This window comes from Heterocephalus glaber, unplaced genomic scaffold (genome assembly GCF_053883595.1).
Source record: "Heterocephalus glaber isolate CG9 unplaced genomic scaffold, H.glaber_assembly_v1.0 deba00000621, whole genome shotgun sequence".
Classification (NCBI taxonomy): domain Eukaryota; kingdom Metazoa; phylum Chordata; class Mammalia; order Rodentia; family Bathyergidae; genus Heterocephalus; species Heterocephalus glaber.
Window position 1 is genome coordinate 6850011 of NW_028258153.1, and position 22816 is coordinate 6872826.

General features: G+C 50.5%; 2 protein-coding genes across 23 annotated transcripts in view; one reads left to right on the forward strand and one right to left on the reverse strand.

Annotated features, from left to right (window-relative positions):
* Positions 1 to 1440: 1440 nt before the first annotated feature.
* Positions 1441 to 21278, reverse strand: Rufy4 (RUN and FYVE domain containing 4). 12 transcript variants are annotated; one of them, XM_087206090.1, is made up of 14 exons: positions 20252 to 21278; positions 20089 to 20113; positions 19354 to 19469; positions 19140 to 19215; positions 18929 to 19035; positions 17458 to 17586; positions 17070 to 17176; positions 16640 to 16783; positions 15866 to 15932; positions 13784 to 14425; positions 13015 to 13121; positions 7400 to 7546; positions 2595 to 2705; positions 1441 to 2066 (listed from the first exon to the last, which is right to left on the reverse strand). In XM_087206090.1, the coding sequence occupies exons 4-14, from the start codon at positions 19183 to 19185 to the stop codon at positions 1964 to 1966; spliced, it is 1710 nt and encodes a 569-aa protein (XP_087062216.1). In that variant the 5' UTR covers positions 19186 to 19215; positions 19354 to 19469; positions 20089 to 20113; positions 20252 to 21278; the 3' UTR covers positions 1441 to 1963. The 12 variants fall into 12 exon arrangements, 11 of the variants coding, with proteins under 11 accessions (XP_087062216.1, XP_087062212.1, XP_087062217.1 ...); XM_087206086.1 differs by having other exon boundaries at positions 19140 to 19265; XM_087206091.1 differs by lacking the exon at positions 19354 to 19469.
* A 13-nt stretch (positions 21279 to 21291) lies between these two features.
* Tns1 (tensin 1) overlaps positions 21292 to 22816 on the forward strand; it is a 221801-nt gene continuing 220276 nt past the window's right edge. For 5 of the 11 annotated variants that reach the window (XM_087206062.1, XM_087206065.1, XM_087206063.1 and 2 more), the window contains exon 1: positions 21292 to 21547. In XM_087206062.1, the coding sequence (XP_087062188.1) occupies positions 21392 to 21547 (156 nt within the window). In that variant the 5' untranslated portion in view covers positions 21292 to 21391. The remainder of the gene's footprint in view (positions 21548 to 22816) is intronic. The other 6 variants (XM_087206064.1, XM_087206069.1, XM_087206070.1 and 3 more) reach the window with 3 other exon arrangements.

The following is a 22816-nucleotide window of genomic DNA, read 5'->3' on the forward strand; positions in this document are numbered from 1 at the left end:
CAGCCATCGAGGGCAGAAACTGTGGTTGCAAAACTCTTGCTCCATTCAAAGGCAATGGAAGCAATTCTGCTCAGCCCTGACCCCAAGAGGCCGTCCATGGGCTCTAGTCAGAGCCACAGGATTGCCCAACTGCTACGGAGACTCTGGGACTATGTGTAAGGCAGAGCTGATGGGAGCAAATGCCTGTTGGGACACAGTGTGCCCTAGAGCCTGGGCAGGGCAGCTAATCGACTTGTCATGGAGAGAGGCCCACACTTCTTCTGAAACAGGTTTCTCAGAAGCTCCACAAGTAGGTGCCCAGTGGTGACAAGCAATTTTCATAAGCCTTCTTGGCTAGAGCAGGGGAAGTGATCTTACCCTGTGGTCAGCTTGTCCACTGTCTTTATCAAAGTCTGATTAAGCATGGAACAGAGCCACCTGCTCTCAGCCCTTGCCCTCAGGCACTCACAGTTCTTGAACACCAAGCCAAACAATGATTAGACAGGAAGGACAGAGAGCCCCAGACCTCCTCTGCTGCCCACCAAATCCATATATCCTGGAAAGCAATTGGGACTTTCATCTATTGCCAGGGAGAAGTACAGCATGCAAGATCTTTGGAAAATACCAGCTGGTCCTTCTCCATCCCTGGTTTCTGCATACAGGAATTCAACCAAAGAGGGTTAAAAATATTTTTAAAAATTTCATCTGAACATGTACAGATTTTCTCCACTGTCATTATTCTCTAAACAATACAGCATAGCAACTATTGGCATTGCATTTTCACTGTATTAGTTATTATAATTAATTGAGGGATGATTTAAAGTATACGGGAGGGATGTGTATAGTGCACATGCAAATACTGTGCCATGTTACGTAAGGGACTTGAGCATCCTCAGATTTTAGTATCTGCAGGGAGTCCTGAAACCAATCCCAAACAGATACCAAGAGATTATAGTTTGACAGTTGTTTTTTTTTTAATGTTAAACATCTTCCTACCATGTGATCCAACCATATTTAGGTATTTGCCCAAGAAAAATGTAAGTACATCTCTACACGAAGACTTGTGTACAGATGCTCAGACGGACCCTATTTGTAACAGTCCCAAGCAGGAAGCCATACAATTTCAAAGCAACAGGAGGATATGTAAACAACTTGCAGCATATCCATACAGCAGGGTACTACTCAACAATAGGAAACAACTACCAATAAATGCAACAACGGGGTGAATCTCAAAATAATTATGCTGAGTGAAGAGGGGCAGACAAAAAAGAGTTTTTTCTGTATGATTTCATTTATATACAATTCCAGGAAGTGCACATTTGTCTATGGTGACAGGAAGCAGGGTCAGTGATAGCCTGGGCATGGAGGGAGGGAGATTACAAAGAGGCACAAGGAATCCTTGGAGCTGAAGGATGTGCATGAACATGGATGAGGGCTTCACAGTATTAAAGTCAAAACTCATCAAGTTTATGTGATGTTTATTGTATGTCAATAGCACCTCAATAAATCTGTTAAAAGCAAAGCAAAGCAAAACAAAAACCAAAATGAATCAAACAGATCTCTGAAACAGATTCCATGGGAAGCCACTGAACAGTTGCATATGTTCAGGCTGTGCTGCTGTGAAGGTGTGGAGTGGGCACCCCAGCTGGGCGAGAAGGTAGGGTAGAGAAGTGGCAGAGCCTGGGGCGATTCATGGTCATGGATTTGCTGAGCTTTGAGGGACTTCATGGAGAGAGGCTGGAACCCATTTCCCTCACAGTAGTGAACAAGTCCTGAGAGCCTAATGCGTATCCTGCCCAGCTCTTCCATTGGTGGGAGATGCAGTGCTGGAACTGTCAGCTGACTGCCAGCCACTCCTGCCCATGCTACAGTGCTATGGCCTTAGCTCAGCAGCTTCTAGAAGGGAAGACTGGACAGAAGAGGGGTGAGAAGAGTGAGGGAAGGGAGTAGACAGGCAGGGTGGCTGGGGTGGTGGTGGTCTTTGTCAGGTGACCTGAGCTTCTTCTCCCTGGGCACAGCATGGGCAGCAGCGCTCTCTCTTCTTGTAATCTGCAGAGCAGGCATGGCAGACCAGGCCTCCACAGCGCCTGGAGGCCAGAGGTAGGGAAGCCTAGTGGTTTCTGCAGCTCACTGGGGAGAGCTTAAATTAGTGCTGGGAGTCATGAGTTCCAGCATCTTTGAGTCCATCTGTCATTTCTAATCTCCTAGTGGGATGGCCCATGGTCTGTCCCCTTTCCTGATGCCTTAGACCTCTGAGAGCCTCTATCTCCAAATGGTAGGTTCTCCTGATGGCCTATTTCCTCCTGTTGCTCATCCTGCCACCATGACAGCAGAGGAAGGCGAGGACAGCAGCTCTCTCTGTGTTTTCCTAACCAAGAGCTCAGTTGTCTATTCTTGGAAAGTTACACAACCCCAGCTCCCAGACCCCAGCCTTCTCTGCCTCTTCCCACTGTCTGGTTCAACACTCTCCTTAGTGTTGAAAGCCAGACATCAAGCCAGAGTGGCTAGCAGAAATAGCCTTTTATAAATGCCCAATTTCTCTGTTCCTTCTTTCTCTGGGGCAGGCAGGGAGCTGTGGGCTGGCCCAGAGGAAGGAGTCTGTACCTTTCCATTACCTGCATGGGTACTTCCGGGACAGTCGGCCGAAGACCTTGCTACAGCCAATGCAGCAGCTAGGGACCAAGCAGGAGAGCTGCTGGAGCCTCTGCCACTGGCGGTCCTTCTCCCTAGGGGATGGGCAGAAGCAGACCCACACAGAGACCAGGAGGTCGAGGGGAGCAGAGAGAGAAACATGGAGGCAATGAAAGGAAGAGAGATATGGAGGGAGAGATGACAGGGAGGCACACAGAGGTATACGCAGAGACAAAATGAGACAGGCACCAGGACAGAGGAGCAGCAAGACAGACACTCAGAAATGGAGAAGGAGCAGAGGAGAGAGAGAGAGGGAGAGAGACAGAGAGAGAGAGAATGGGATTGCAGAGTAGAAGAGGGAGACAGAGACACACAGAGAAGCACGTAGAGACACAAATGCAGATGGAGAGAAAGAGAACGAGAGGTAGAGACAGAGGAACAGAGATGTAATCAGGGAGAGACAGAGACAGATGAGAGACATAAAGAGACCCAGGAGGGAGAAAGAGAAATGAAGAGAGACACACACCCCACAGATAGTCGTTAGCCTTTGGGAAGGAGCATGGTGACACTCAGCTCCCCTAGCCCAACAATTCTGCCCATTGTTAAGAACCTGTTCTCCCCTCCAAAGCACCATGCCCCCAGGCTTAGAAGCCTCAGGTTCTTGCTCCAGAGGCTGATAACACAATTGGCCTGTTATCTTTTATTTGGTACTCAGACTGCTTTGTGCTTATTTGTTTATGCCCTTGCAAAACTATCATCACATTTTTTTAAAAAGGATATTTAGGGGGCCAGGGATTTAGCTCAGTGGTGCTGTGCAAGCGCAAGGTCCTGAGTTCCATCCCCTGTAGTGCGGGGGTGGGGTGGGTGGGGTGGTTTTAGGAATATAGGCTGTTTTAAATTTTTGGCAAAAATAAAACACATGCATAATTTAAAACTCAGCACAGAATGGCTTATACCAAACTCCTTCCAGTTTTCAGTGACAAACCATTTCTTACTTTTTTTTGCTTTTTTTCCTTGGTATCACTTTCATATTTAACTAATATGCTCATATCCCTGCCTCAGTAGAGAACATTTTCTTTGGTGCTCCTTCCTTTGATAGTAGGGGATTTAGCTTTTTAAAAAAATCTTCATCAACTTCTCTTCTTTCCTCTCAGTGTAGTGAAAGCTCTTTTTGGTTCCTCTACTGGTTACCACTGTAATTTCACAAAATATGCACACATATTTATTTTTCATTCTACCAATTATAGGAAAGATTTGACTCCCATTCTGTAATATCATGTTGCCAGTATCTCTTCCCTAAAGCTCTCCTTCCTCCTCTTGCTAACTTGCCATCCACTCCTGAAGCATCCAATATGGCAGCTACTTGCCACATGCCTCTATTCTAATATAAATGAATTCAAATTAAATACAATGAAAACTTCAGTTCCTCAGTTGCCCCAGCTTAGTGTTTCAAGTGCTCAGTCTGTACACATAAGCACAAATACAGAACATTTCCATCTTCACAGAATATTTTATTTGCACCTGCTACACATACTTCTGGATTGTTCAGGTGGTAATATTCATGGTCTATTTCTATAATTATAATTATCTCTATGCTTTGTCTTTAGGTTGAGTCTTACATTGAAAAAAATCAAGGGGTGGAAGGTATAGCTTAGTGGTAGAGTGGTTGCCTAGCATGCGTGAGGCCCTAGGATTGATCCCCAGCACTACAAAAAAAATGGGGGAAAAATCCCCAAATGAATTTAATATATATATCTATATATAGAGATCTATCTATCTATCTATCTTCCCAAAGAGCTAAGTTGTGTTCTATAATAGTTCCCTTCTTGAAAGGCTTTTGTTTTTCTGCGAGTTTCTAATTGCTTTCCTTTACTTTGTATTACTTGCCTTTAACATATTATTTGTCTCCAAATTCTTCATCGTGTCAAGTATTCTGTTGATTCTCCTTTTCCCCAGAGACCTTCTTCTTCCTGAGCTCTAGATTCCTCTTTTACAGTCTAGACTGACTGGTCCCTGGGCTTGCTGCCCATTTGTCATCTTGGGAATTCCCTTTTCTTCCCTCCTAGATAGAGCTATTGTTTCCTGAATTCCATATCTTCTTTCCTTGGCTTACTTCCTTGTTTTTCTGGGGCACATCCACAAATAACTTCCTAAGAAAGGCAGTGTGGGAGATAAGATTTCTGAGATCTGTCTGTCTCATAGATGTCTTTCTTCATTACTTTTCCCACTTAAAATTCATGCTTTGGCTGGACACAAAATTCTAGGGCAAAGGCTTTTCTCAGAACTTTTCTTTTCGCAGAACTGGAAAAGTATTACTACATCATAGATCCTTGACAAGTATTGGGTTCTACTTCATTTATAGGTGGCCTGTATTTTCCTTTTGAGAGTCTGAAAATATTTTCTTTATCTTCATTTTATTGAAATCCCAGTGTTATATCCAGGTGGGGTATTGTTTGTTTTGCTTTTTCATTTATTGTGCCAATCACTTAGTATAATATTAAAATCTGAAATCTCTGTCCATCAGGACCAGTAACTCTTTTGTATTTTTATCTTTGTCATATTTTATTTGATCATCTTCATTTTATTTTGTCCTTTTAGGAGAATGTCTGTCAGGGAGGATATTGGAACCCCTACACTGATTATGTTTCTGTTTCTCTCATAACTTCCATCTCTGTACCTTTTATTCTGCTTTCTCATAGCTTGCCTCATCTTCCTCTTCCAATACTTAGTGAATTTCTTAAAAATTCAGCAAACATTTTTAATTTCCAAGAACACTTCTCATTTTTAACAGTTGTTTTCCCAGCTTCCTGTTTCATAGGAGATACATGTTTGTTGTTCTCATTTGTCTGTTTATTTTCATCTGTCCCTTTTATGGTCTTGGCTCTCAAATGTCTAAGGATCTTGGTTGCTATTTCATGTTTAAGAAACAGGCCACAGAAATTGGTTGGAGCTCCAGGTAATGGACAGGGATATCAACAAATGGTTTCTCTGTAAGGGTCACTTGACAGGGAGGTACATGGTATACCAGACTCCTACCCACCCCATGCTGGGTCAAGCTGGTCTTCTACTTGGGATATATACATTTTTTTAAAGAGGAACTTTTGATTATTTGCCTGGGAGACAGGCCCTGGCTGCTGGATATTCTGCAGGTGGAAAGGCATGCAGAAGGCAAGGAGTGTAGACTTGTTATTGACTTTATCACTCATTTTCCTTTACCATCTGTGTCCTGGGGTCTCTGGGTCTTGAAGGTCTAACTTGGGCTTCATACAGTATCTGGAAAGTAACCCAACTCTCCTCTGTGGTTGGCTTCTCCACTTTTCTCTCTTGTTGGAGGTTTTATTCTTTTACAACCATTTAGTGAGATCTTAGGGTGGAGAATGGATGAGGTGTGTTCAGTCCACGGTCTGTGTGTGTGTGTGTGTCTGTGTGTGTGTGTGTGTGTGTGTGTGTGTGTGCACAATACTGGGGATTAAACCGAGACCTGCCCTGAGATGCATCCCCAGCCCTTTTATTTTTATTTATTTTGAGACAGGTGTCTCTAAGTTGCTGAGTTGCTAGGCTGAGCTCAAACTTGTGATCCTCCTGTCTTAATATCCCAGAGTGCTGGGATGACAGGCCTGTCCTAGTCCACCATCTTGACACAGAACCAAACCTCTGTGGCTCCCTCCCCTTCTTCTTTTGGCTAAGGGTCATAGCTTCCATTAAGTTTCTGCTAGGGACATTGTATTTTATGGCTTTGAGTTCTTTGCCTGAGGACTTGTGATTAATTTCTTTAGTTCCAGGAAAAAACATATGTTCTTCTGATGAGCTAGTATATTCCTTTGAGTGGATAGTGGGGTTTGGGTAACACTCTGTCCTCCCTTTTTGACTGCTGCCAAGATGTTTGGAGTTGAGTTTTAACACTAATCCTAATCTTAACACTTTGGAGTAGAATATATTTTTGTCTTCCATTATATTTTCTGTTTAATCTGTTTTTTCTTAATGATCTCACATGTGTCCTTTATTGTGAGCTACCTTAATTTTTTTGTGAAATAGTTGACTTTTTATATCTCCCTTCCTCCTACTCAATGGACAGTTAGTTTCTTAGAGGATTTCATTCCTTAAAGTCTTTGTTCATCCTTTCCAAGTTGATCTGTCCCTTTTCTCATCTTTAATATTTAGATTTTGTGGACGAAGACTTAATTCTGGGTGACCTCCCATCGACCTTCTAATTTTAATGGACTCTGAGCCCAATGGGCTCCTGTTTCCTCAGCTACATGAAAGGATAACATATATGTGAATCGTCTCCATATCAGACTGAGGGGTAGAAGCTGTGTCCATCTCTCAGAGAGCTTAGTGGCTTGGATCTGACCCTGGTGAGCAGGCGCAGGCATCTGAGGGAGGCCAGTGGGCAGGCAGGTGTAGGATGTACGATTACCTCTTGGTTAACCCCTGTGGTTTTCTTCTCCTCTTTCCAATTCCTTCTCAACCTAGGAATTCCTATCTCCTCTCCTAACCTTAGGAGGTATGCATGTGTGTATGTGGAGGCAGCCTGGGGTGAGGATATGCACTACTGCCAGACAATTCTGCAATTTATATGCCTTGTGCCCTTGGTGACCAAGTCAGCCTCTCTGACCCTCAGTTTCCTCATCTGTAAAATGGGGACAACAGCAAGGGGTGGCTTAAATAAGAAAATGAGTTAGCATACACGAAAGATCTAGAACCCTGCTTGAAAGTTGTTGTGGAGTCAAATTTTCATGCTGGGCCTCTCTATCCCTTGTCATTTGCAGTTCCCCGTCCCTGTCCTTACTGAATCAGTTCCAGCATCCTCCTCTTCATGGCCTGGATCAGGTCCCGCTGTTCTCCAAGCTCCTCCTCGTACATGGCCTTCCTCCTCCTGGCCTCCTGTTGCTTCTGCCCCAGCTCTGCCCTCAGCTGGTCTCTCTCCTCCTCACACCTGGGCACAGAAGAGAGACTCAGTTCTGAGGGGGGAAGCTGAGCATTTGGGCCTCTAGAGCCCTGAGGAGAAGATGGCAGTGCTATCCTGCAACTGAAGTCCACACACACACACACACACACGCACACACACACACCAAATGGAGCACTGTGTGTCATCTAACACCTACAGGCAACTCTTCAGTAATTGTTTAGAGAAATGAAAACTGGGCCTTGCCTGGAGTGTTCCTATAGAGGGGACTAACCAACATTGCCATCTTCACTTTCTTTCTTTTTAATTAACATTTCCATTTAAAAAATGTAATTTTCTTGAAAGATAACCATTCATAACCATGGCAGCTCTCTAAGGGAAGCAGCCGTTTCCAGGTTAGTCTATCCAGGTTGGATAGACTGCACCCAGCTGGAAGCAATTTTGTGTGGAGGGGAGCAGTGTAGGATTTGATGTGATTTTTGTTTAAAATATTTTAAAAAGTTATGTTGTAGTATTTTTCAATTTAAAAAGTGATGGTAGAAATATGCCTTTCCCATATTTCTATTTCAGTTTTGGGCCTGGAACTTCCGCAGCTCTATTCTTGCCTTTCCTTTTTGCCCTTAGTGGTTTTCTAGAAGTCTACTGAATTGGAAATGAAAAGGTCCCAGCCCAAGGTCCCAGCCACTGGCTATGTGGCTCTGTCAGGAGGGTGCCCGGATGTGAGTGGATGCTGGTGAAGGTCTCACACTCTCAGCATGCATGCTCCTGTGGCTGTGTGTGTGTGTGCATGTGCATGCCCCTGGCTTCAGTGTACTGCAAGGGGAAAGGTTTGAAAGGGTCTTAACAATGATAGAACTATTCATTAATTTTTAAGCCACTGCCATTTAGTGAGCTGCAAGAAGGAATGTTGGGTGGGTCATGAAATCAAATGGACAACAGCCACTGAAATTCCAATAAGTTGCCACTGTACCTGGTGCTCGGGCCTGAATCAAGCCAATTTTTGACTTTTAATGACTCTTCTAATGTTCAGTCTCCTTGTCTCCTAGCTGCTGACACTGATTCTCCTGAGCCAGTTTACTTGCTCAGAGATCCTGGGTCTTCATGTGACCACTGTGTGTGTCTCTAGGGTGGAAGGAAATACTTATCAGGTATGTAACATGTGTCAATGACTGCCAGGAATGGAGCAGTTCCCACAGTACCTGTGGAAGTTACCACTTTTGGTGAATCAGTCAAAACAAGTGAGTGACCAATAAAATAATTAAGTGTTGCGACAGAGATCAATGAAGGTCCAAGACAGAGACTAGAGGGGGTCTCAGGGAAGGCTTCTCAGACAAGCTGACATTGAAGCAGACCTATAAGGCAAAAAGCCAGCCTTTTGGAGCCAAAGACAGGCACATGTAAAGGTCTGCAGTTTAGGAGAGCTGGCTCTCTGTGGCCTTCGAAGGGCTGAGGGAGATGTGATGTCCACCTACTTCCCTTTCCTGGGGATCCCTTCAGCTTACATCTTTTCTAACCTCCTTTGCTTTTGAGGTCTTACTCAGAGGGCAGAGGAAAGCCACTTGCTTGGAGAGATGGCTCCCCAGAGCCCTGAGCCAGGAGGAATTTTTTAGGAATTCCACCCTCTCCTCGAACAATACAGCCCAGGATGGGAGCCACTGTCCCAGGGGCCCACAGCCCCAAAACCTTGAAGTGCCAAGTCCACTCTCACAGCCTGCTGGTCTGCCCTAGGCCTGCTGCTTGGGGTCTCCCTGTCGCTGCCTCTGTGTCTAGCCTAGGCTCTGCATGTGGGGGCTTCTGCTACACCCACCTTAGACTTATCCTTTTGTTTCATTTTATTTTTTGTGATCCTGGGGATTGAATCCCTGGGCCTCATGCATGCTAGGTAAGTGCTCTGCTACTGAGCTATCCTCAGCTTTTAATCTAACACCTCCCCCCCTCCCATTGCTGGGGATTGAACCCAGGGCTTTAGCACTGAGCTATATCCCCAGCCCTTTTTAACATTTTTTGAGACAAGGTCTTATCAAGTCGATGGGTTACCTAGGCTGGGCTTGAACTCGTGATCCTCCTGACTCAGCCTCTGAGAGTGCTGTGATTGCATGTGTGTACCACCGTGTCTGGTTCTGACCTTTTAAACATCCCTGCTCTAAACCCCAACCTAGGCTTTTATGGCCAGGGCATAATCCAGGGCCTCACTTGGGACTTCCAAGCCCCTAGCTATCAGCTGCCCCTCTGTCCTCTGCTCCAGCCACCCTCCCTGTCCCCTAGCACATGTTCCCAGGGCCTTTGCATTGCCATGGTCCTTGCCTGTAGAACTCCCTCCTAGATGTGGGCACAGTCTGGTCTCTCATGGCTGGGGTTTGTGCCTACCTGTCACCTCCTCCGAGATGGCCTCCTTGACCCCAAATCTGAACCACAACTGTATCTTTCCTTATCTCCATCTTTGGTTTTAATTTTTTCCCACAGCATCTATTGGTACCTGACATTGTATTTTTGTTTGTTTCCTGTCTGAATCCCTAGGTCTTTCAGAACAGACTTCACTGATTTTATTCACTGTTGTGCACTTGCACCCACCCACTCACAGCCGTGGAGGCTCAATAAACACAGTTGACTCAATGAACCAGCCCTGAGGCCCTTCTGTTGGCTGGCAGTGAGACTCCCATCGCCAGCCTGATGCCCTTGGCCCTTTGCTCAGCAATGAGCTCTGTCTTTGGCTCTGCAGACCCCGGGACAGGGCAGCATATGTTCTCCCAGGCTCAGGAGCTGCTGTTACAGTCGTCCACACTCTGAGGACTCTCCAGTATCACCCGGCTGGCGCTTCCCTCTGATTACCACACCCAACCTGCCCAATGGCCAACTGGATCTGACAGATATCCTGAATGCCACCCTTTCGAAGCCAGGCTTCCCTACACCCCTGCCTATCCCAGCCTCCTCACCTCAGTTAATGGTGACTCTAGCTTTCTGCTGGTCGGTGGAGAGACTCAGAGTCATCCTTGCCTTCTCTTCTTCTCTCAGCCCCCACATCCCAGCTCCCAGGAAGCTCTGCTGGAGAATGTATCCAGAGTGCGCAGCTGCTTCCCCTCCTTCACCAACAGCCCAGGTCGAGCAGCTATGCTGTCTCCTACCCAGCGGCAGCAGCACCTGGTGGTCTGCCCGTGCCCAGTCTTGCCTGCCTACAGTCCAGCTCCATGGGCTTTAGGACAGGTGTCAGTCTGGAGTGGGGCAGATCCACAGACACAAAGTAGGGCGTGATGCTAATGAGTATAATGTTTCTTTGGGAGGTGACAAAATATTCTAAAATTGCTTGCATTGGTATTGTACAACTCCATGAACATACTAAAAACCAATGCATTGTTAAAATTTTTCAAAAGCATATAAATATATTTTTGATAATTAAAAAAGTCATTCCACACGTCTCCTCTGCTTAGAATGCTCAATGCCTCCCATACTACTCTGAGTCAAAGCCAAGGTCATTCTAAGGACCTATTAGGCTCTCCTGAGTCCCGACTGTCCACCAGACCTTTTCACAGCCCCTCCATTCTTCAACCCCTGGGGTCTGAGGGGCCTCTTTAATGTCCCTAGAACCACTGTGCCCTTACTTTTCCACCTCAGGGCTGTTGTTCTTGCTGTTCCCTCTGCTCACAGCACCTTTCCATCCTACATCCAAACATCACGCTCCTCACTTCCTTCATGTCTTTATGCAAACATCCCTTTCCAGAGAGACCTATCCTGGCTAGGCCACCTTATTTCAAATATCACCATTTACACATCTCATTTCCATTCCTTGCTTTATTTTTTCCTCCTGAGAATGTATCCCCATCGGGCCCTCTACATGTATTTCACTTGCTTGCCATATTTTCTGCCTGCCTTCTTCACTAGATGTCAGCTCTGCAAGGGCAGGAAATTTGCAATTTGTCCAAAACAGTATTTCTGGTACTCAACCGGCCTGATTCAGAGTGGGTGCTCAGAGTGTTTGTAGAATGAAGAAGCAACAGGTGTCAGACTGACAGTGCTCTGTGAAATAGGGACCCCAGTGGCAGGGAGTAGCTTGGGACTGGGAAGTCCCCCAGGAACCTCCCAGTTGCTACCCTCAGCCTTCTGTGAGCCCACAGAAGGCTCTTGAATGGCCAAGGCTCCACTGTTTATTTGAGACCTGAATCATGGGAATATTTGCTGACTAAGATGACAGGCGCAGCTGAGTTTGCAGTAGGAAGAGCCCCGGGTTGGTCTCTGGGTTTCTGGCCTCCTGGGCTGGTCTCAAAGCTGTTAGGCAGACAATTAAGAGACTTCCCAGTGATTCCCAGTGACTGAGCCTGTGCTGGGGGTTGGACCGGTGCCCCTGACACCCGTAAGCCATGTGGAAGAGACAAAGGCAGGTGCACAGAGACCAGAGGAGAGAGGCACAGGGACTGACTCACACCCAGGAGGATCTCTGCATGGTGGAGATATTTTTAAAAATACATTATGAAGGAGAAATGGAGACATGGAGAGACTGAGGGAGAAGCTTAGACAGCTCTCTCTTGGCCTTGAGGGCAAGGTGATGATGGGAAGCTGCTGGCTAGGGAAGAGAGAGTGTGAAATACTGTCGGCTCCCTGTGTGCATGGGCTCTGTATCTGTGGAGTTAACCCACCATGGATCAAAAATGCTTTGAGCATGTATGGACGTTTTTGGTCATTATTTCCTGAAAAAACAGTATAGTGACTCTTTACATAGCATTTACATTGCATTGGGTATTATAAATAAATAATCTAGAGATGATTTAAAGATTATAGGAGGATGTCAGTAGGCTTGTGCCAGCCTTGTGCCATTTCACAGAAGAGACTGGCACATATGTGGAGGTGGACATGCATGGGAGGCTGGAACCGACGGGGGACGACAGTCCTCAGCAAACTGGCCGAGGGGCATTGACAGAGGCCCTCACTCTGGAGTCAGCTGCAGGGTTTGGAGCTCGCTCCTCTGCTAACTGGCTCACATTGGTGAAGCGTGTAAAATCTTTGAGCCTCAGTTTGCTCATCTATAAAATGGGATTCTTGCAGAATCTATCTGATAAAGTTGCTGGGAGGAAGCACCTACGACAGTGCGGGGGACATAGTAAATGGCAGCCATGGTTAGGATTATCAGGGGGTGAGAAAGAGAGATGATTTAATAGGCAACAAGAAAATGAGAGAGTAAAAGAAGAGATAGAAAGAAACTGGGGGATGGGGTGGGGGAAGGGGGCAGAGCAGACTGAAAAGATGGAAGAGCAGCCCAAAAGAGGCAGCAGAAAGAGCCAAGGGTGAGCATGGGAGGGAAGGTGAGCAGGGTGCAGGGACCTCTCCTGGGACTACTGGAGGGGGTAGTGAAGGGAGGGCAGGGTGTTGGCAGAAACATTGCCCAGGATCGTGTTGGCCTCAGCACCCTGGAGCTGTGCCCAGCACAAGGCCTAGTACTCAGTAGTGCTCAGAAAGTCTTGCTGGCCAACCTGAGAGCAGAGTCGCCCTGCGGGCATTGCCAAGGTTACCTGTGGAGCTGTTCCTGAAGCGCCTGCAGTTCGCCATCTCTCGCTCTCAGCAGCTGCTCCTGGGAGTGGGCCTGCTCCTTGGCCTTCTGGAGTCCAAGTCTGAGGCTCTGGGGGTGGAAGGGGGAGGGTAAGCTGAATGAGGAGAGCACAGAACCCAGGCCTGAGGCTGACTGATGAATATTCTTTGAGTTCCTAGGCCATGCCCTTGAGTGGAGGCAGGAGTGAGGACAGCACTGGGAGCTGGGTACCTGGCTTGCCCTACTGGGGCCACCATTTCCTGCTTCACTGAAGGATGGAGGTTAGAAAGCTCCAGGAGCTGGAAGACTGGCTAGGGAGGAGGTTGAAGGAAGGGTTGGTAACAATCCTGGGTGACCTCTGGGACAATCATCTACAAGAGTGACAAAGTGGGGTCTGCAGCAGTGAAACTCAGAGATTGGGAAGACACCTGCCATGATGAGGGACACAGGAGAACAAGTGACTGCCCTGAAGAACTGTTGGGATGGGACCTCAAACTCAAATGCTGACAGGGCCAGGCAGGAGGTGTGAGGGACAAATGTGTCTAGTGTGAGACTCAGGGAGGAGGGGAACTGTGGTGAGCTGAAGAATGCACAGCTTTCAAGAGGTATCCCTAAATCTTCATCCTGGGTGGAGCAGTCAAGGTTGATCTGTGGCTGGAAGGGTCCCCAGGCTACCATTGGGTACCCCCACCTGTGAGCCAGGTTAGAGAAGGGAGAACAGACAGGTATGGGGTGCAGCAGCTCTCTCTCACCTTGACCACTTCCTGCAAGGGCACCTCTGCTTGCTCCTCTTTCCTGGCAACACCAGTCACTTCTGTTTGTTCTTGTGGCTGTTCTTTGATGGTGACTTCCCTTGTTCCCAGGTCCTGGAGAACCCAGGACCCCCCCAGAATGCTAGGCACCTCCCACCTTTGCCTGCTCCCTGATGTTGCTTCCTCCATCTTTCCTCTGGGACTGGAGGCCAGCAGATACTGGCTTTCATCCTGCTCTGCCTCTTCTCTATCAGCCCCCTCTGTTCTCTGAACCTCTGGACCTGGAAGAACCCCTCTGTCTTTAGCCTTCACTCCAGGCTTTTCCTTCTGGGCCTCCTTGGCTCCCTCCGTCTGTTGCTGGATGCTGGCTGTTGAGTTATCCAAGAATCTCCTACTCCTTGGGGCTCTCTCTTCCTGGTCTAGTTGAAGATCCTCCTTTGGTTCCCAAGTGCTCTGGGGGGAACCAAGGCTCCTGGAATCTTCTCTCTTCTTTTCCAAGAAGGAAGGAAGATGCATGTGTTGCTGGGTCTTGGAGAGTCCAACCAGTTCGTCTTCTCTGGTTGCATTTCGAAGGCAGCCAGCTTGACTGGTGTGTGGGTCCTCCAGCTGGACCCCTCTGGGGCCTCTGGATGCTGCTGAGATCTGCAGAGATGTCAACTCAGCATCAGTTCCTGACCTGGTGCACTGGAGAGACCACAGCCTTAATCCAACAGGCTTGCTAAATATATGCATTTCCAGGCCCTCCCGGGCTTGCTAAATATATGAAAATTTGGATATATCAGACCAGAAATAACTTGCAACACCTGAAGTGATCCAAGATCCCAGTTTTGATGTGGTGAGGGAACAGCAGGGTGTTTCAATGTCCTTCTCCCTCCTACACTTGGCTCTTCTGCTTTGATCTTATGCTCCCTAAGTCCCTCCTACCCTTCTCCTTTAATCCTCCTCATGATCTCAACTTTGTGTCTCAGCTTTCTCATTTGCAAAATAGGAACAATACTTGGTTTGTAGAATTGTGATGAAAACTCAGACACCCAGTTGAGTGACCTCTCTCAGGAAGCCTTCTTTGTTTTCATGTTCCTTCACCCTGGTTTGCATTATGACAGATGTCCCCTGGTACCCAAGGAGACTGGCCAACAATCCAAGCAGATACCAAAATCCATGGATGCTCAAGTCCCTAAATAAAATGCCACACTATTCACATATTACCTATGCAATCATCTCATTTAAATAATCTCCAAATTACTTATAATACCTTATACAATTTACATGTTATGTAAATAGTTATTATACTGTACGGTTTAAGAAATAATGACAAGAAAAAAGTCTGCAAACATTCAGTACAGATACAATTATTTTTCTTCCAAATATTTTCTCTCTGCAGTTGGTTGAATCTGTGGATGTAGAGCCCACAGATGCAGAAGGCTGGCTGCACACTTTACATGTATTGCAATGGCTCCTCTAGGATCTGTCTCCCTGAGCAGACTTTGAACTCCTTCGGGTCAGAGACTTGAGTCCCAGCAGTACTATTGCTGGAAGCTCGTGGGGTCTGTGCACAGAGTGCACTTGTGGGATGGTAGTAACAGTGATGATGGTACCCACAAGCTGCCTCCCACTGCGCATCTGGCCAGACCCTTGCACTGTGCTGCACACAGGTGGTCCCAAGTCATCCTCTCGATCACCCTATGAAGTAGGACAGGTAACTGCCACCTGATGAGTAAGGTGGGGGCTTCCAGTCAGGCATCTGGCGGTTCAGTCACCCCCTGAACTGTCCAGGCAGGGGCCTCTGTGGAGATGGTACCCCTGGTCTGTTTCCCGCAAGCTTCTAGTCACTTCCCTGCTCTGCCTCCTCCTGGGATCCCAGTAACTCCTGCAGATTGCTTCCTTCCCTTACCCAACATTGCTACTACCCCAGAAACATGAGTTCTTTCCTCCTTGCACTGCCAGTGCCCTGGCCCACACACTGGCTTCTTTCTCAATCCTGCTAGGGCTCTCTGTACACAGAGGGGGAGGCCCAGTTACTGCTCGATCTGGGTGTCCCAATCAGGTGGCCAAGAGGCAATACAATTGAAAAGGCAGAAGTACCTTCTTTGGAGACTCTTTGGTCTTTCTTCTTCTTCCTTGGATCTGGCTAGAATTGGAACACTGGGACCTGGAAATGAGAGGGTGAGGGGACCCTGAGCATCTCTGCAGTGGTGGGCTTGCTCAGAAGGAAAATGGTCATTCCAATCATCCCCACTCATCCCACCACCTTTCTGGCCTTCCTGCTCTCCCATCTTGATCCATCCATCCATCCATCCATCCATCCATCCCAGGGATGACAAACCTTTTAGAGACCAAGTGCCAAACTGCAACCCAAAAGCCACTAATTACCATGAAGTATCAACACTATAATTAAACCTGAATACTGAGGTTTTAATTTAGAAAAACAACTTTACATTAACATCCTTTGTCTTAAAAGACAAACACAATAATACGTGTGCTCCAGGTTCTCCACCACTGATCTATCCCACCCACCCATCCCATCCCAACATCCCACCACCCATTCATCCTTCTTTTTGGTACCAGGGATCGAACTTGGGACCTTGCGCTTTCGAGGCAGGCAGCGGAACCACTGAGCTAAATCCCCGGCCCACCCATTCATCCTTCTAACCCTCCACGCCAACCATTCAGCCAGTCTCAAGTGGCTGTATTCTATGCGGCATGATATTACAGGGGGGAAACAAGGCTAGGGAAGTAGAGAATCAAGGTCAGGGAGCAGAAGGGAGGAAGAAATGGATGGGCCTGGAAGCTGAGAGCTTAGCGCTTGCTTGGGATTCGAGGGGACCATGGGAGCGGGGGAGCACTGCACCCCCTCACTCTGAGAACATGGGCCAGGCCCCATCCAGGTCCGGCCGCTGCAGGTCCAAGTCGAAGGCCACTCCATTAAGAGCATAGAGAGAGTCCAGAATGTCTTCCTGGAGTTCGAGGCACAACAGAGGGCTCCGGGGGCCATACCATTCCCTGTGTGAACAGCGACGGCTTTGACCCAGGTGCTATGGCCACCCCCAATCCCTGAGAATCAGCCTCCACTGTGTATTGTACAGACCTTCCCCAGGTGGGGTATGGCTTTGGGTGCAGGGGTCCCTGGCACTATCATGTTGCCTGCACCTGGTTCTGACCTTCTTCTGCCCTTTCTGCCCGACTTTCCCTTCTGACTCTCATTTCACCATCCTTGAGGCTGAGCCACCATGGTGGAGGGGCAACATGGGCTCAGATGGGGTCTTGGGAGGATGACCCGAACTCCCACCTGGTGAGCTCTGGGCTCAGGAGGCAGAGCTGCAGGGACTCAGCCAGCTGCCCTCGGACCAGGCAGGAGCGGAGGAAGGCACGGCCTTTGCCCAGAGAGGTCTTCAGCTACAGAGTGCACAGGGAACCAAAGAGGGGGCAGTATTAGGACAGAGCAGATGGAAACAATGGGCCAATTGATGAGAAAGGGTTTGGGGGACTTGAAGGGAGAAAAAGGGTGGCTGAGGGCAGGGCCAGTGAGAGGGGAGGACCAGGTAAGGGTCACAGCCAGGGGAGCAGGGTGGGCCAGAAAGGGACGTCAGGAAGTCAGCACCTACATGTGCCCCTCCCTTCCCATCAAGGGCCTGGTCCCAGGACGCCATTTTGCTTCCCTGCTTGGCCACAGCTACCTTCTTGTCCTGCGAGGAGATGATGTGGATTTGCTCTGAGTCCCCTCGTTGCCGCCGCAGGGCGGTGCAGAGGAAGTCCCAGTAATCCTTCCGAGGCCCCAGGAAGCTCTTCTGTTCCTTCTGCTCAAACTGGGCCAAGACGAGGGAGAGGAACGGTAGAAATGCTTCCTCCTAGAGACCACTTCACATCCCAGCATGCTGAGCAGGCACACGGGAAAGGAGAGGTCTCCAGCGGACAGACCCAGTCTCAGCGCTGGCTCTGCGCTTACTGGATGTGTGACCAGGAGCAAGATGCTTGGTCTCCCTGAGCCTCAGTGCACACAGAAACACTTACTGGGCACTTACTAGGTGCCAGGCCCTGTTTCAAGCCTGGGGACGCAGCAAACCTGGGGACATCATAGAGCTTGCTTCTTGGTAGGGAGCAAAGACAATGAACAGATGAAATAAGTACAGCATTCAGTGTATTAGATGGTGATGACAGCTTTGGAGAAAAATGGAAGCAAGGAAAGACAATAGAAAGTGTGTGTGTGTGTGTGTGTGTTTGTGCGTGTCTGTGTGTGTTGTGTATGTTGTATGTTGAAAATTTAGATTAGGGCAACCACAGAAATCCTCCAGATTGGAAGAAAATGCTGGAAGAAAATTGGGGAACTTGTGCCATGCAAATTTCTGGGGAAATAACATTCCAAGCAGAGAGAATGGCGAGTGCAAAGGCCCAGAGGCAGGCGCATGCCTGGTGCACTCCAGGAAGATCAAGGACAGTACAGCTGGAGAGCAGCAGATGTGTAGTATTAACGTGTGATGATGTCAGAGAAGTATGAAGGATGTTTGTGTGCACACAGGGAGGGTCATCGAGCACCTCACAGAGTTAGAATGAGGATTAAGCCGGGAGCAGTGGTGCATGCCTGTAATCCCAGCACTTGAGAGACTGAGGGAGGGGGATTAGTGTGAGTTTGAGGCCAGCCTGGGCTACATAGTGAGTTCAAGACAAGCCTGGACTACACAGTGAGATCCTGTCTAAAAAAAAAAAGAACGAGGACTAAATAAAATGGGGCAAACAAAGGACTTAGTCTGGCACATAATAAATCCTCATGAAAAAGCTAGTGATAATTATGATTTGGGCTGTAACCAGTACAAGGAGCACCAGCTCTGGGACATCCATACCTCTGAAGATTTAGTTTCCAAAGCAAGGTGGCCATCCCCATACCTAGTCCCCACTTCCTTTCCCAGGCTGCAGTGACAGCTTCCAGCAGTGAGGTCAGATACCAGAGAGGGCTTGCTGACTGAGGTAGGTGAGGTGGTGCACATCACCCAAGGGAAGCAGCCGTCTTCCCTTGTATCTGGGAAAGCCCTCCTGGTTATCCAAGCCTCGGAGAGTGTAGGGGAGAGGATAGGAAGAGGGAGGCTTGGTGGGGGGAGGATGGGGGAGGGGAGGGAAGGCGGCTGGGGGAGGGTGGGGGTTGGTTGGTCCCACCTGCAGCAGAAGCTCCAGGCAGCCGCAGAGTCTGTGCAGCTCAGCACTGGCATCCGTTACTGGCCCCTTCCCATCCCCATAGCCCTGGAGGATGGCAGAGACCGCGGCTGCAGGGATGATGGTAGACAGTGGACACCAGGGAGTGAGACCTCTGAAGGAGATGTTTCTGAGTCCCCTTGCTTCTCCCGTGACTCTCTCGGGTCACACTCACCTTTCAGGTCCCTGGTGACCTTGAGGGTGGCCCCTTCTTTTGCCATAGGTATGGGAAATGATGCAAGTCCCTGTGACTTTGAAGGCAACATAGGAAGGACCTGTTGGGTTTAACTGTCCAGATCTCCTACACAAAGGAGCAGTCAGAAGCTGGAGAAGGAACATGACTTATCTAGGGTCACACAGCCAAGTTAGATAGCATCATGAAAACCCACCTGTAGGAGGCTAGTGTGTGAAGAAAAAGGCACAGCGTCTTACTGGGCAGTCCTTGGGTTCCAGGAACTGTGCACATTGCTTGGCATCCTTCTCTCATTTAATTCCCACAATAGCCCTAAGAGGTTATTGGCTCCCTTTTATACAAGGTGAACTGGGGCACAGGGAGTCTATGTTCTTAGGCCAGTGTTTGTGCCGTGGGGACTTGGACTAGAGGACTGTCACCTGCTTCCCCCAATGGACAGCCCTCAGCCTCAGCAGGGCTCATCACCCTTGAGACCTACATTCATCCTTTCCAGGGCCCCAGCTGAGTGGAAAAAGTGCGTTCCTCAAGGAGAAGGAGGCAGTAGTGTGAGGGCCCAGAGTCTGGGCTGGATGCAGGGAGTATGAGGAGGGAGAAGGCCACCTAGTTTTAATCCTACTGCCCTCTCCCAGGGGACTCGGCCTGCTTTCCCAGTGGGTCCTGGAGCTCAGAGCAGGACATTGTGCCTGGAGTCAAGACCAGGCATGGGGTGGAAAACCCAGGTGTTCCACCTCCCAGACACAGTCCCAGTGGATAAAGGTAAAAGGGGGAAAAGTCGAGGGGAGAGAGGGAGAAGGGAAGAGGGAGGAGGTGGGGGATGGGGAGGGAAGGAGGGGAATTGGCATCCGGGAGCCCGGAGTTGGGAGTAAAGAGACCTGGGTCCCCTTGCTGGCCAACTACTCACTCACCGTGCATCCTTGGCCAAGTCACTCACCTTTCTTGGGCTTTGGTTTCCTCATCTGTAAACCATGGGATTGGACTGAGGGTCTCTAGCCCCTTGCCTAGATCCTCTGTGAAGTCCTTCCCCCTTCCTTTGCCCTGGGCTCTCTCCCCCTTCCCAGCCACCCCCAAGCCCCAGGGCCCCTGCTGCTGCTCACCCGGGAAGGCCTGGCTGCTTGGGCCTGGAGAACAGGGCTCTGCAGCCTGAGGCTGTCCACAGCCACTGTGGGTCCTGCACAGAGCTATGGCCTAGGACGTAATTTAGGCCCGGCCCAGCACCCTGCAGGGGGAGGAGCCAGCCCTGCCAGGGAGAAGTGGTAGAGGCAGGATCAAGGGCACTGGGGCAGAATGGGTGACGTGGGGCAGGGCCACCTGTTGGCCAAAGATGCATGCATGGCGACAAGCAATTGCTGCTGTTCGTTTCCTTTCAATCACTTGTGTTTCCTCCTTGTCACCACCAGAGGGCACAAAAAGGCTGAGGCGCGCGCCAGCCGTTCCTTCCAAGCTGTCTTCCCACTCACTTGGCTGGAGCGTGGCCCAGGACAAGGGTCCCACCTGTTCCCTCCTCCTCTCCACTATGGCCCGCTCAGGGATCCCACGAGGGCTATCACCAGTGCCCTCCTCCCGGTATCCCCTCCTCAGGGAAGGGAAGTGAAACTTGGGGATACTCTGTGTCTAGTGTGTGGGGGGTCGCCCCGGGGGGCTGTGGCCCAGCGCCTGGCCGAGCTCTCCTGGAGCCACAGGTCTTTCCCCTCTTTCCGGGCTGGGCTGCCCGGGGAGTAGTGGGGGACAGAACAGAGCGCAAGAGCGGGTTTCACAAACCCCAGGAACTCGCGGGGTGGCACACGGCGATGCCCCTGCCTTCTGTCCGCCTCCCTCCCTGCCGCGCTCCCCTAGGAGAAGCTCTGTCTGCACCTCTGCCCCACTGGCCTCGTGTCTGACTCTCCGCTCATCTTGTCTCCTCCGCCCGCGAGTCTCTCGCTCTCCTAACTCAGCCTGTCCGCCGCCCGCGTCCCGGGACCAGCCCCGCCCCTCCCCGCGCCCCCGTGCCCTCGGGTCTCCCTCCGTCACTGGCTGCGTCCCGGCGCCCGTGTCGCCGCCCCGCGCCTGGCCCGCACTCCCCGCTTCCTGGCGGGGCGGCGGCGAAGGAGCGGACTCCGCAGGGGCCGGGCTGGGGGCGTCGCCGCTCCCCTCCCGGCGTCGCGGCCGCCCTGGGCCGAGCGGTCGCCGGGGCTGGGGGCGGGCCAGCTCCCGGGACGCGCGTGTCCCCGCCCCGAGCACTCTGGGCGCCCGACCAGATGGGCTGCACCGTGAGCCTGGTGTGCTGCGAGGCGCTGGAGCCCGGGCCCCCCTGCGGCCCCCCGCCCCCGGGGAGCCCCCCGGCCCACGAGCGGACACAGTGCCGGGAGCCCCGGGGTTCAGCCCTCGCCGAGAGGCGGCGCCCGCTGCTCCAGGTAGGAGGCTGCGGGGACGGGGTGGGCGGGAAGGACGCCCGGGTCCGGAGAGGCCCGCACAGCCCAAGGCACCTGAGACAGGTAAGGAGCCGAGCCTGGAAAGTGCCCTCCCGGCCCGTCCGCGATTACGGGCTTTCCCAGGGACGGGGTGGAGGGGCAGCCAGTTCCTTGTTGGTCTCACCTGGGTCTCTTGTGCCCTTGGGAGGAGGGTGATGTGGGGCCTGACTCAGAAAGGCAAACAACTCAGGGGAGGGTTGGGAGCCGCCGCCGGGGAGGGAGTGGATGGCAGCGCTGGGCTCGGAGAAAAGGGTTAATCCTCACGCGCCTCCCCGCGCCCGCCCCCATCTCCGGCAGGCGCTGGGGAGAGAGGTGGCTCTGTGGCCAGGAGGGGGGTGGGCTCTGAGCCAGCAGGGTTCCAGCCCCCGCAAAGACCTTGGAGGATGGTGACAGGTAGAGCCCCATGTCAGTTTGGGTAAATCCTGGAGCCCTGAGTGGGGAACTGACCAAGGACACAGGTACTTGTTCTGGATAAACCATTTGCAAAACCCCTGCCAGACCTGGATTTCTCCCTCCAGAGCAGGGGGAATTTGGGGTCAGAGGGACTGCCTAGCTGTGCTCCAGGCTTCCCGAAGAATCTGAGCTTCCTCCTAGTGGGACTGGGAAAGCAGCAACCCCTCAGATTCGTCCACTGAGCTGTGGTCTGGGTGAAGCTGCGGTCTCACATTCTGGCCCTGGAGGCACACCGAGACAGGGTGACTCCACATGCACCCCATGGCCTCATCCCAGCCTCCTGATCAGGGGCAGCCGTGGAAGCCAGCGTGTCTAGGATGCTTGGTGCATGTGTGCATGTGTGTGTGTTGTGAGCTGCCCCTTTCCCCACCTGGCTGAATGTCCCTCCAGGGCACAGACTGTGGCATACTTGTGGTTATATTCCACAGTGCCCGGCACAGCGCTGGGCACTTGTAAACCAAACACTGTACCCTTCAAGAGCTATAGCCCCTGCCATCACACAGGTGACTGACCATGGTGAGGGACAGGCCCGGGCCCTCACAGTGGCTGCTGTGGGGCTCCTGGGGAGGCCTGGGGTATGGACTGGGCACCCTGGACTACTGTTTCCTTGTCCTAGTGTGGAATGTGGGTGACAAGGCAGGACTGTAAGACTGTAGGGCCTCTCCAGAGTCACCAGTGTCCCACCTCTGGTGGCCTCAGAGCCTCACCACCTCTCCTCTGTCCTTCAAGTTGCCAGGGGGTGAGGAGGTCATAGGCTCC

Coding starts and splice junctions, on each gene's coding strand:
- Rufy4 (XM_087206087.1), bottom strand. CDS start 19,230: ATGTTGCCTTCAAAGTCACAGGGACTTGCATCATTTCCCATACCTATG. Junction 17,587..18,928: donor GCCTGGAGCTTCTGCTGCAG/GTGGGACCAACC, acceptor GTCTTGGCCCAG/TTTGAGCAGAAGGAACAGAA. Junction 15,933..16,639: donor GCCTGGCCCATGTTCTCAGA/GTGAGGGGGTGC, acceptor TCTCATTTCCAG/GTCCCAGTGTTCCAATTCTA.